Source organism: Sciurus vulgaris (assembly GCF_902686455.1).
Source record: "Sciurus vulgaris genome assembly, chromosome: 5".
Taxonomy (NCBI): Eukaryota; Metazoa; Chordata; class Mammalia; order Rodentia; family Sciuridae; genus Sciurus; species Sciurus vulgaris.
In genome coordinates this window covers 74,248,752-74,262,785 of record NC_136465.1, presented here as the reverse complement: position 1 = coordinate 74,262,785, position 14,034 = coordinate 74,248,752, and the positions used below count along the sequence as shown (strand labels likewise).

Here is a 14,034-nt window from a genome sequence, read left to right as displayed (position 1 = left end):
CTGTAATTCCAGGACTCAAGAGGCTAAGGCAGGAGGATCCCAAGTTTAAGGTCAGCCTCAGTAGTTTAGCAAGACCCTGTCTCAAAATGAAAATAAAAAGGGCTGGGGATGTAGTTCACTGGTTGAGAAACACCTTAGTACCAAAAAAATAAATTAAATAAAAGACTATGTAAGTGAGTGACCCCAATCCATCTTTGGTGAAAAGGGAGAAGAAGAGAAGGTTCAAGTTCATGAGTCACAAATTCTTCAAGATTAGGGCTGGTAATTTGAGTGAGAAGGATAGGGAGGGAGAGAGATGACTGGTTAACGGTTCAAGCCATCATGTCACATGTGATACACACACAGTAAAAATTAGTTTTTTAACTTGTACAAAAATTGAACAAAGAGTCAAGAGGTGGTGCTCCCCACTCTGATCCCTGAAGGCCAGCATGGTTTTGGAGATTGTTTTTCCCAGTTGTGCTATTCTTGATTTGGACAGCAGGTGGCACTCAAACCAGAGAATTAGAAAAGGAACTAGTTTAGTTGCTCAACTCATTTCCAGTAATTTCTCCTCCCCACAGGGCCCACAGAGCTTTATGCAGCCCCACCTCCTGTTCCCTGGCCTGGGCCAAGTCCTCTAGCAGGTTCCAGATGTCTGGTCCCAGAGTTGGGGAGTATCTCTGGAGAAGTCCTCCCTCCACAAGCTGCCCAGGCAAGATGTGAGTGTGCCCGGGAGAGGCCTGGAAGAGATAAAGGGTGTGGAGAGGGGGAGGTAGGACACACACCCAGCATATGTGCACTCACCCCCTGCGTGCACTCACCCTCTGTACGCACTCACAGAGCAGTTAGTCCAGAGGGAGCTGGAATTTGCTTATGGTCTCTAGCAGCCTTCTTCCCTGGAGCTGGCCAGGTTTAACGCTCTGAACAGGAAACATTTAAATGTCCCTCTATTGTACCTTATTGCTGCCTCAGATCCAGGCAGAAGGCAGCCTTCCAGTGCAGACGAGAGTCTCCAGGGAGAGGAGCAATGACAGTGTCCTCAGAGGGTGCAAAACTCTGAGTTCTGAGGCTCAGGCTGAATGGGAGACTGTAGGGACTGGGTGAGGAAAGGGAGTAGACAGGAAGTGGTCAGGCCTCAAGGGCAGAGGCCACAGCTGCTGGCCCCTGCTTTTGCCTGGCCTCTTTATTCCTTCTTGTCACTTGTCCCTAACCTTCATATATCCACAGCCTCAGGCCACAGCTATGTGGTCTCATCTTGCCCCACACAGGGCTCTGTGCTCTTGGCCCAGTGACACCCCCAGAAGCTGACATCCTCTGGGTAGCAGCACTGACATCAAGGCTCCAGGGGGCTTTGCTGTAAGGCTGGTCTTCCAGCACTGGACCTGGAGCCATCCTCAGACTGTAAAGGGGACTCTATCACAGTGAGCTGGAGGAGAGGGCCTGCAGGGAACCTGGGGTGGATCTGCCCTGAATCACCCATCTAGAGGGGGCGGGGATGAAGAGCATTCAGGAAGGTGGCAGCTGCCCAAAACATGGCTTCCCACCAGTATCTCTGTCCTTGGCTACCATCTGAGTCCTGCAGGGCAAAAGAGAAAGGGGCAGGACAGGCCCTGCATTTTAAATACTTACAAAGGGACACATAGATATTGTAGCTCTAGAGTAAAAGATCAGGGACTCACACATTAGGTATTGTTGAATACCTGGGAAAAGTTTGCCTTGGCAAAGATACCACAAGACTTCTTAGGGCAAAGGCATTATTCAGAATAAGGTCATTTTTAGGACAGTACTTTACATTGTCTTTTGGTTTAAATTTTGTTTATATCAAAATAAGACATGCACATTTTTTTTTTTTTAAAGCAGGGTCTTTCAAGGCTTCTATTTAGAAACAGCAGTCTGAGGTCCTCTCCTCTCACCCTTAAATGCTGCTCCCCAGGAGCAATCATTTCCAGTTCATGTAGCTGTTTCATATATGTAAATAATGCTTATTCTTATTCTGTTATGCATTTTCCATTTTGGTCTCTTATTCACTTTTCAATTTTTAGTCTATTATTCATTTTTCATTATTTCTCATTTTCATTTTCCATTAATTCCAGCCATATAAAATGAGGACTAGTTTTATCTTTCTTAGACTTTCACCATCTACATTTCCCTTGCCCCATGGTCCCAGTTTATCAATGTTATCATTTTTAGTTGAATCTATATTTTTTATTTGCATTGTTATGACTATTAAATATTCACATTTGTGCACATGATATTCAGTAATTATATTTCCTTCTCCAACTTTTGGGTTTCTCAGGAATCAGTAAGGACACTGAGTTCTTTGGGGGTGAAAGTTGTTTGATTTTGTTTCAATTTTTAGTTTACTTAGTTCTCCCTGTCACTAATTTCTTCCAAATTCTTATCCAGGAATGCACAACTTTTCTCAAAATCCTCCAACACAAAGTTCAACCTGTCAGTCTTGTTTTTGTTGTTAGCAGCAGCATCCTTCCTAGATATCTTGATGGTTTATTCCACAGCCTGAATTCTTTGCTCTCTCTCCTTTTCCACATCTAAGTGGAATTCTCCCTCTCACCTGTCTTGTGCTGGACCTGAAATCCCATGTCTTTCTGGGGTTTTGTTGTTGTTTGTTTTTTTGCTCCCTCACTTTGGAGGACCACATTCTCCAATAGCTTCCTTAGAAAGAATATCTCTGAGGAGATTTTAAAGGATCTTAACATGTCCCTAAATATCTTAGCTCTACCCTCATGGTGAATAGTTTATCTGCACGTAACATCTCAGATTGCAAGCTCCTTTGTTTCAGAATTTTGATGAAACTGTCTTCTATCTCTACTACTGTTAAGAAGTCTGAGGCCATTATCATTCCTGATCTTTCTTTCATTTTTTCTACCTAGAACTTTTTAATTATTCCAATATTCTGAACTTTTATAATGATGTGCCACACTAAGGTGTTTTTTACTATGCGTATTTCTTTTAATCTAGAGATTTAGTCATCATGTCATTCATTCATTTATTTTGGTACTGGGGATTGAATCCAAGGATATTTTACCATTGAGCTACATCCCCAGTCCTTTTTATTTTTATTTTGAGACAGGGTCTTATTGCTGAGGCTGGCTTAAACATTGTGATACTTAGGGCTGGGGAGATAGCTCAGTTGGCAGAGTGCTTGCTTTGCAAGCACAAAGCCCTGGGTTTGATCACCACCACCAAAAAAAAAAAAAAAAAAAAAATACACAACATTGTGATACTCTTGCCTCAGTCTCCTGAATCGCTAGGATTACAGGTATTTACTGGAATTACTGTTTCTACAGACTATTTTAATCTATTTCATCAATGCTAGGAATATGCATTATTTATTTTTAAATTTTTAGATGTCTGCTTTATTGTCTCTTTCTGAAACTGCTATAATTCAACTGTTGTATGTTCATGACTGATTCTCTACTTTTTGTTATCTCTTCTATTCTATTTTCCATCTCTTTATCTTTTGTTTCTCTTCTGGGAGATTTCCTAATTTTTCTTTTTTGGCATGCTGGATACTGAACCCAGGGCCTCACACATGCTAGGCAAGTGCTTACCCTATCTCAAATTTCTTCATCTTTAAATTCCAAACTTTTGTCTGGGTCAGTGGGCGTACACCTATAATCCCAGCAATTTGGGAGGCTGAAGCAGGAGAATTGCAAGTTCAAGGCCAGCCTCAGCAACTTAGTGAGACCCTGCCTCAAAATTAAAAGTAAAAGGGCTGGGGATGTGCCTCACTAGTAAAGTGCCTCTTGGTTCAATTCCCAATACCAAAAATAAATAAATAATAAATCCCAAACATTTTCTTCTACTAACATATTTCACTTCTAAGGATTTATTCTTACTTTCTTTTTTTTTTATTATTATTTCTTTAGTTGTTGATGGGCCTTTATTTTATTTATTTACACGCCGTGCTGAGAATCAAACCTAGTGTCTCACACGTGCTAGGCAAACACTCTACCACTGAGCCACAACCCCAACCCCTGTTCTTATTTTCTAACGTGCCTTTTATAAAATATGATTTCATAGATGCAATATCTACTCTTTCCTTCTTTGGGTTATTTTTAAGTGTTTCTTTTGCCTCCCTGAATTATCTCTACTTCACCCGAGTTTCTTTTGCTATTTTCATCTGTTTTTTCATCTTTCTCCTACAATGTCTGATAATACTTGACTGTCCATTCACATTTGAATGAAGCACTAAAAATGTTGATTTGAAGTTTTCTGTGGATAGCTAAAACTTGTCAAATCATAGGTTTGAAACAGGGTGTCTTAGTACATTTTCACATATTTCCACAGGCTGGGTAATTTGTAAACACTTGAAGTTTTTTTGACTCATAGTTCAGGAGTCTGGGAAGTCTAAGATCATGACACTGACATCTGGAGATGGCAATGACTTTTATACTGTGTCATAATGTGGCAGAAGAGCAAGCAAGCATGTGAGAGACAGAAGAATTGGGCCGAATTCATCCTTTTTATCAAGAATCCACTCCCACAATAATGGCATAAATCCATTCATCACTTCTTAAAGCTTCTTACCTCTTCTTAACACTATTACAATGGCAAATTAAATTTCAGTATGAGTCAACCCGACTTGGTGGTGCATGCCTATAATCCCAGCTACTCTGGAAAGCTGGGCAGAAGGATCACAAGTTAAAGGCCAGCCTGGGCAGTTTAGCCTGACCCTATCTCAAAATAAAAAATTAAAGGACTGAGTATGTAGCTCAGTGGTAGAGAATTTGTCTAGAATGTGTGAAACCTTGGGTTCAATCCCTACTACCACAAAAAAACTTTTTTTCAATACAAATTTGGATTAGACATTCAAACTATAGCATAGGGTTGCCAACAGAGTGACTTAGATGTGCTACTGGGGACCTCCCCAGCATGTAGAAGAATTTTCTCTGGGACAGTCAGCTTCTTCAGAGACTCCTACTCAAGGCTCCCAGAATTCTGGCTCTCAGTGAGAACAGGGTTTGGGAGAAGAGGACACTTCTCCACTCTTTGATAGCAGACTTTCCCTTAATCCCTGTTTTCCCTTGCTGTCCTTCACCTGCTCTGTGTACTTAGGAACCCCAGGTTCAGGATTCTGGTTCAAGTTCATGTCTTCTGCCAGGGCAGGTTAGAGACAGTTTGCCGAGATTCACAGGATTGGATAAGAGGATCTGAGATCTTCTGACAGCCTTCCCTCTCCCCAAGGGCCCTTGGTTCCCCCAATTCCTGAAACTTTTCAGGATTCTGCCATGAGAACATGCTTGATTTATGTTAGCTTTCACCTTTCAAAGTTAGTTTGCCCCTTGTCTGTCTTCGTTCCATTGTCCAAAATGCTGCTGACACCTGTTACCTGCTGTCATCTCACACTTTTTTTTTTTTGGTGCCAGGGATTGAACCTAGGGGTGCTTAATCACTGAGCCACATCCCCGTCCCTTTTTACGTTTTTATTTTGAAACAGGGTCTCACTAAGCTGCTTAAGACTCCACTAAATTATTGAGGCTGGCTTTGAAGTTGTGATCCTCCTGCCTCAGCCTCCCAAGCCACTGGTTAACAGGTGTGTGTCATCACACCTGGCATCTCTCACTTTTTTGTCCTTGCTTATGTATACCATTTTATCTCTTTAATAGCATCTTAGTAGGGTTTAAGATGGGAAAGGAAATAAATGCTTTTATTTAATGCTTCAGATTTAACAGGTCAGGACATTTTATTTGATTCAGCCCATGTCTGTTAAGTAGCTACCATGAGCCCTTTTCCACTTAAATAATGGAAAATTTTAAACCTGGCCTAAGTCTTCCCTTGTCATGGAGGGAGTTCAAGTTTGGGAACAGAATTCCTCTTTCCCAGTATAAGTCACACTCATCTCAAATACAGAATTCCACACACTATAATCTGCTCAATTTTTATCTGTCATTATCCTCAGTCAGACTGTGGACTCCTTAGTAACAGATTGACTTTATCATGTCTGTGGCCCCAGCACCTAGCACAGCATCGCACATATGGTACGTGACCAATAAATGTTTGTTGAAGGAATTAATGAAAGAATGAGTGAAATCTAATCTCACCCTGCGTGTGGTTTCCTACACAGAATGAATTTTGAATGAGCAGGTATGTAGTGCCCTGCTCACCAATGCTCTTACTGCGGATACTGGAGAAGCCACAGGATTTGGGGTGTTGGGGAATGGGAACAGGGAGAACGAAAGCAAGTTAAGCATCAGCATCCAGCGTGCCCATGCTTTGCACATTTCCGGTCCCTAGGTTCCACACATTGTGAGGGCTTCCATATACAGTTCACAGGTAAGAGGAGGGGTGTCCCCAGGAGAGAAAAACAAGAAAGGGCAGGCACCCCAGGGGCTCCATCTTTGCAGAGTATCTTATTGCTTCAATCGCTTCACAGATGTTGGCCATAGAAAGTTACTAGAAAAAGGGGAAGGCAGCGGGATGTGGGGAGGGGAGAAGCTGTATGGGAGGGGCTCTTTGATTCAAAGCACTGGTGCTAGAAGCACCATAACGACCATCAGGGACTTGATGGTGAGCAAAACAGATATAGTCTCTGTCTTCTTAGAACTTGCAATCCTGTGACCATACAGGAACCCTGGTGTTCCCAAGGAGCTTCTTGAAAGAAGGAAAAAATGGTGAATTTTACAAGCTAATGAAGGTAGGTCAAAGAGAGATTCTAATATGTAGTCATTCTGGAAGAAACTCTGGAAACCAATAATGACAACAACTACTTGAGGAAGATTCCATCAAGAGTGGCCTCTGAGCTCCAGAGATGTACAGATCTTCTAGATGGGGCTGGAGCCATGCCCAACTGAGCCAGAGGTAACCCTGTGATAACCGGTGGTATAGACTCACCCCATACCTACCTGTTCTCTCACTCCTCCGCCTCTTCCTTTCAGATCTCAGCTAGTGGGATGGATCTGAGCCGGCTCTGTGGTAAACAGGGCTCCCCTCTGGCCAGCACCCCTGGTCAGAGGGAGTTTGTGTCCTCAGGGAGGAGATTGCGGCTGACTTTCCACGCACACACTTCCTCCAAAGACAAGACCATCCATCTCCACAAGGGCTTTCTGGCCCTTTTCCAAGCTGTGGGTGAGTGTCCTCCTTGGTTGCAGGGAGTTAGCCTCTGTCCCCAGCCATGGTCCTGGTATCTTGAAGGGACAAGTGGAAGCTTCACTGACAGCTGAGGATGGGGGCTTAGGGACATCTGGGCTGACCCCATCCTTGCCCCACCCTTGACCCTACTGGCAAGCAGCCTAATTAAGAGGAAACCATTTCTCAGCTCCAGCCATAGTTTCCAGGCAGATTTACAGTCCCAGTATTTACAGATCAAGAGAAGTCAAAAAGAGTTTTAAATGAAATTCTAGATTTTCAAATGATGACTCAGACTTTTTTTGAAAAATATAAATTAAAAGAAAAAAGGATAGTACATGGTATGATAAAAAAAAAAGTAAGTCTTCCTCTGCTCTCTGGCCATTAGTTCCTGGTTACCTTCTCCAGAAACACCCTGCTCTCTATTTCCTGGGTATACTTCCAAAGATATTCTATACATTTTGAAGATAAATTGTGTGTGTGTGTATGTGTTGCATACTATACACAATGTTCTTAACTTGTCATTTTTCACTTGCTATTATCTTAATGATCATCCCATAGGCATAGAGTTAGCTTTGACTCATTCCTTTTTAATGACAACATAATATCCCTTTGATTGATATGTCATAATGTATTTAGTTTTCTGCTGAAAGATATTTTGCTGCTATAAACAGTGATGATGTTGATATCTTGCATATACATCTTTGTGTGCGTGTGTGAAAACATCTTTAGGGTTAAGTCTTAGAAATTGAAATGGTAGGTCAAAAAAGATTTGCATTTTTAAAAAAAAATTTTTAGTGCCAATGAACCCTTATTTTTATTTATTTACATGTAGTGCTGAGAATCGAACCCAGTGCCTCTCACACATGCTAGGCAAGCGCTCTCCTGAGCCACAACCCCAACCCGCATTTTTATTTTTGGTACTGTGAAATTCCCCTCCATAAAGGTTTTAATAATTTACATTCTCACTAACTGTGTTTGGAAGTACCTGCCTTCCCCACACCCCACTTACTATAGTTATTTTCAAACTCTTTGCAAGTTGACAATCAAATCAGTAAAAACTAGCTCCAGTTTTTGTGGGTTTTTTTTTGGGGGGGTGCAGGGTACTGGTTTGAACCCAGGTTTGCTCTTCCACTGAGCCTTTTTATTTTTTATTTTGATACATGGTCTCACTAAGTTGCTAAGGCTGGCCTTGAACTTGCCATCCTTCGGCCTCAGCCTCTGGAGTTGCTGGGATTACAGGTGTGTGCCACGGCACCCAGCCTTCAAATATTTTTTAAAAAGCACTGTTCAGGTCAAATGAAATATAGCTATGGCCAGAATCAGCTCCTGAGTTTCCAGTTTACAAGTCTGTGTGAGGCCTAATGACAGCTATTTTCCTATAGTCGTGAGCTGCAGTCAGCCCATGAGCCCAGCCAGCAGGGGCTCTGAACCTATTATTTCACCGGCAGCCAACTCCTACAAGATCCAGAGACACTGCCAGGAACCGTATTATCAGGCAGTGCCAGCAGGTGAGTCCCCACCTGCTGAAGAAGCAACTTCCATTGCCTCACTCCTACCCCAAGACCTAAGGCCCTCTGAGCACCTAATCTGTTAGCCCAACACCATCCAGTTCTGAATCTGCTTCTTTGCCCCCAACCCCCATTTTGCTCCTCAGGGACACTCAGCTGCCCAGCCTGGAAGACCTGGCAGGACAGACAGGATGGGGAGGAGGTTCCTCAGTGTGTGCCTGGTGAGTAGCTACCTGCCCAGTGCTGTTCTTATGGCCACTCCCAAACAAGCCTCAGCTGTAACTGGGACCTGTGAGACACACGGGGTAAAAGGAAAGCCTCGGGGTGGAAAGGGGAGATGAGAGTGGGTGAACGTGGTGGTGCAGCCTGTAATCCCAGCAGCTCAGGAGGCTGAGACTGGAGGACCACAAGTTTGAAGCCAGCCTCAGCAATTTAGTGAGGTCCTGATCAACTTAGCGAGATCCTGTCTCAAAATAAAAAATAAAAAGGGCTAGGGATATGGCTCAGTAGTAAAGTGCCCCCAGGTTCAGTCCCCGGTACCACAAAAAAGGCAGGGAGGTGGTGGAAGCAGAAGGCAAGGAGGAAAAAGGAAATTAGGAAGGCCCAGAAAAGAAGAGGCAAGGAGCTTGTCCCTTATTCTTTAAGGGTCAAAGTATGGCTGAGAAAAGAAAAGCACAAGAGGATAATCAGGTGGGAAAATGAAGGAGGAAGGACAGGAAAGTTAAAATAAAACTCTTTGTATGTTTAGTGTATTTTAAAGATACAGGCAGGTTTTCTGACTGCCCCCCAAAATCTTCCTGTCTAGATGCCACACTGTGGTAGGGGTGTGTGTGCATGTGTGTGTGTGTGTGTGTGTGTGTGTTGGGAAGGGTGCCAAGGATGAAGCCCAGGGCCTCACAAATGCTAGGCAGTACTCTACCACTAAGCTATGCCCCAGTCCTCTACCTTTTTTTTTTTGTTTAAACTGAGACAGAATTCACCATTTTAACCACTTTGAAGCATGCAATTCAGTAGATTTAGTGTATTCACAATGTTGTAAAAACATTACCACTAATTCCAGAACATTTCCATCATCCTCCATCTGAAAAACCTAGTACCTGTCACTCTCTTTTCCTCCATCCCCTGGAAGCCACTCATCTACTTTCTGTCTCTGTGGATTTGTCTATTCTGAACCTCTCATACAAATGGAATCACACAATGTATCTGGCTTCTCTCCCTTAGTATTATGTTTTCAAGGTTCATCTGTGTTATAATATGTATAATACATAGCAGTACTTCATTTTTTGTTGGGGGGCAGGTACTGGGGGTTGAACTCAGGGGCACTCGACCACTGAGCCACATCCCCAGCCCTATTTTGTATTTTATTTAGAGAGAGGGTCTCACTGAGTTGCTTAGTGCCTGGCTTTTTGTTAAGGTTGGCTTTGAACTCCAGATCCTCCTGCCTCAGCCTCCCAAGCTGCTGGGATTATAGGCATGTGCCACCATGCCTGACCCTCAGTCTTTTTATAGTTAAATAATATCCCTTTGTACTTATATGCCATATTTTATTTATCCATTTATCAATTGATGGGCATGTGGATTGTTTAAACTTTTATTTTTAATTTTTTTTTTGCAGTTGTAGATGAACAACATGCCTTTATTTGTTTATTTTTATGAGGTGCTAAGGATCAAACCCAGTGCTTCACACGTGCTAGGCAAGCACTCTACCACTGAGCTATAGCCCCAACACCTTGTTTTCACTTTTGCCTATTATGAATAATACTAATGTGGATGAGTATTTGTGCACAAGTTTTTGTATATATTTCCAAATCTCTTGAGTATATACCCAGGAGTGAAGTTGTGGGATCATATGATAATTCTATCTTTAACTTTTTGGGGAACCACCAAACTGTTTCCATAGCAGCTGCCACATTTTACATCTCACTGGCAATATAAAGGTTCAAATCCATCACTTGTATTCACTTTTTTTTCCCCAGTACTGGTGATAGAACCCAGGGGTGATTTACTACTGAGCCATATCCCCAGCCCTTTTTATTTTATATTTTGAGACAGTGTCTTGCTAAGTTGCTCAGGGTCTCACTAAGTTGCTGAGGCTGGCCTTGAACTTGTGATCCTCCTGCCTCAGCTTTCTGAGTTGCTGGGATTACAGGTGTGCCCCACTATACCTGGCCATATTTTCCAATCAAAGCATTACCTTTCCAACCCTGTAGGATGCACAGAAAACCACAGGGAAAGTCCCAAGTTTCCTACTCTGGGAGTGGGTTGGAGGACAGTAATGCACAGTTCCAAATTAGGATATGACACAGAAAATGGGCAACTGGTACTAAAGGCAAACTCTGCTTGTACCATGATGTGGCTCAAGGATGGTCCCTCCAAGAGTCTAGAGGAATGGCTTAAAGATGGCCAAGGAGGCAGGAAAGGAGGCCCCACAGAGCCAGCCCCAAATGTGCTCATCCAGGTTCCCCACCTCTCAGTCCACTGTCCTGAGTCCCATGCAGGTTATGTGCCCAGTAGTGTCAGAATTGATTCACTGCTTCCATCAGTCCCTGTGGTCTACACTCATGGGTCTGTACCAGAATAAGGTCCTGACCCAATGCAAGGCCATACCTGGGGCCTTCTTCATGCATCCACTGCAGCATTCACAGAAGCAGCACTTTAATCCATGTGTTTGGTTTCAGTGCTGATTGTTCCCTCCTCCCTCTCTCTCTCCCAGTCTGTGGACAGCCAGTCACCCCCATTGCCCAGAACCCAAAGACCCTGGGTTCTTCCAGAGCTAAGCTGGGCAACTTCCCCTGGCAAGCCTTCACCAGCATCTATGGACGTGGGGGCGGGGCCCTACTGGGAGACAGATGGATCCTTACTGCTGCCCACACCATCCAGCCTAAAGACAGCATCTACCTCAAGAAGAACCAGAGCGTGAATGTGTTCCTGGGTCACACAGACATAGCTGAGATGCTGAAAGTGGGAAACTATCCTGTCCGCCGTGTCTTTGTGCACCCAGAGTACAACCAGAATGAGTCCCACAACTTCAATGGAGACATCGCCCTTCTGGAGCTCCAGCACAGCATCCCCCTGGGCCCCAATCTCCTCCCAGTCTGTCTGCCTGACAACGAGAGCCTCTACCTCAAAGGCTTGTGGGGCTATGTCAGTGGGTTTGGTGTGGAGATGGGCTGGTTAACTGAGGAGCTGAAATACTCAAGGCTGCCTGTAGCTCCGAGGGAGGCCTGTGAGGCCTGGCTCCGGGAGAGGCACCGGACTGAGGTGTTTTCTGACAACATGTTCTGTGTTGGGGATAAGATGCAAACGAACGGTGTCTGCCAAGGGGACAGTGGTAGTGTCTATGTGGTATGGGATGATCACACCCATCGCTGGGTGGCCACAGGCATTGTATCCTGGGGCATTGGGTGTGGCAAGGGATATGGCTTTTACACCAAAGTGCTCAACTATGTGGACTGGATCAAAGGAGTGATGGACAGCAAGGACTGACCCTGGAGCACCTGAGCAGTGACCAATCAGCACTGTGGAGGCTGCAGTCAAGAGAGGGTTGGGAATGAGGACTGAGCCCTGGGGGGAGGAGCAGGTAACCCCTATTTAAGTCATCAATGCAGTCAACCATGTGGGAGAGAAATCCTCTCCCATCAACATACCCATCCCAAAAAGTAAGTGGCACCCCACCTCCCGCTTCTTCTCACCCTCTACCTTCCTGCATGTTTGCGCCAGGGAAGCAAGCCCTGTACATCTCTCAACCCTCACCTGACATGTCTTTAGCATCCCCTTCCCATGCTTCATTTGTAGATGCAGCCTCTCCTGTAATCACATGTGGAAGAGTTACCATCTCACCCCTGTTCAGAGGAATATGGAGGAAAGGGCCTAAATTGCATTTTGTGAGATTGCAAGTTCAAAGCCAGCCTCAGCAACTTAGCAAGACCCTAAGCAACTCAGTGAGACCCTGTCTCTAAATAAAATGTAAAAAGGGGCTAGGAATGTGGCTCAGTGTTTAAGCACTCCTGGGTTCAATCCCTGGTACCCAGCCCTCACCCCCAAATTTTGTTCCTGAAATAGTCCAAAAACCCTTTAATTGACCTTCGACTATTCAAGCTATGGGCTTTACCACCTACCACAACTCCTAGATGCAATTATCATAACAGCTCCTTTTTTGTTTGAAGTCTTCTCTATGTCAGGCTTCACTTGTTATTTCGCTTAGTCCTCACACTATGTTTGCAAAGAATGTGCTATTATCCACATCCTACAAATGAGGAAGCTGAGGTTCAGGGAGCTATGGTGACTTGTATAAGTCCCACAGCTGGTGTTTGGCTGCAGAGGCTGTTCTCCTCCTAGTATGCCAAGATAATTCTCAGTTCTCCTCAAGACGTACCACAGGAACCTCTCTGTTCTGGTCCCTACATCCTCAGAGATTCCTCCTCCCTGAGAGGTCTTGCTTCTGTGCAGGTGGCATCACCTGCTCACACTTTCCTCCTGCCTAGTCCCCATGCAGACCCCTAGGTGAGCCTGGCACTGGACTGGAAATTCCTGAAGACAGCCTGGTTGGTGTCCCTGTCATCCTGAGGGTACAGCTACCCCTGAGAAGACCAACTCTTTAATTTTTAGTAATAATTTGGGGTGCTTTATAGTGGAATACAAAAATAAAATACAATTATTCAGTGGAAATATAAAATGCATAACATAAACAGAACAAATTTATTAATGTTGCAGGTCAAGTTCCCATTTGGTCAAAGGTTAAATTTAGCCTTGCAAAACAGCAGGGTTCAAAGTTGTACATACATGTGGTTGCTTCTGTTCTATTTTATAAACCTACAGGCAGTACAAAAAACAATAAAAATATTCTCAGGTGATCATGGTGTCCCATGCCTTTAATCCAAACTATTCAAGAGACTGATAGGAAGCTAAGTACCTCAGGTTCAATCCCTAATACTGAGGGAAAAAAAAAAAACTCAAAATATGAAACAGAGCTGTTTCAGGTGATATGATTTTGGCTGTTTGGTTCTCCCCCCATTCTCTATTGGCTAAATTTTATAGTGAGCATGTATCATTTTTGTTTATTTTCTTTTATTTACTGTTTTTAAAATTTTTATTTAAAATGATATTGCCTAGCATGTATGAGGCACTGGATTCAATCGCTAGTACCACATAAAAAAGTAAATAAACAAATAAAATAAAGGTATTCTGTCCAAAACTACAAAACATTTTCTAGAAAATGATATGAGTTTCTTCCTACCATGGCAAAAATAGATATCTATATCCGTGTGGGTATGTCTAGATCTGTATCTATTTATATCTGTAAATGTAGATTTAGGTCTATGTCTAGCTCCAAATCTATAGATATAAAACTATATCTAAAGATGGTGCAGATGATCCAAATCTAGAGAAATAGATGATGAGATATAGAAATATAAACACAGCAAAGAAAGAAACTTTTTTGTGGGGTACAGTGACA

At 43.4% G+C, this 14,034-nt stretch overlaps 1 protein-coding gene across 1 annotated transcript; it reads left to right on the top strand.

Annotated features, from left to right (window-relative positions):
• Positions 1-630: 630 nt before the first annotated feature.
• Positions 631-13,544, top strand: C1RL (complement C1r subcomponent like; the record flags this gene model as incomplete). Its single annotated transcript, XM_079140387.1, is given in 6 exon segments — positions 631-652; positions 655-698; positions 6,879-7,068; positions 8,454-8,579; positions 8,726-8,800; positions 11,293-13,544. Coding segments are annotated over 6 exon segments (1,230 nt in total). The 3' UTR covers positions 12,066-13,544.
• Between the last annotated feature and the right edge of the window lie 490 nt (positions 13,545-14,034).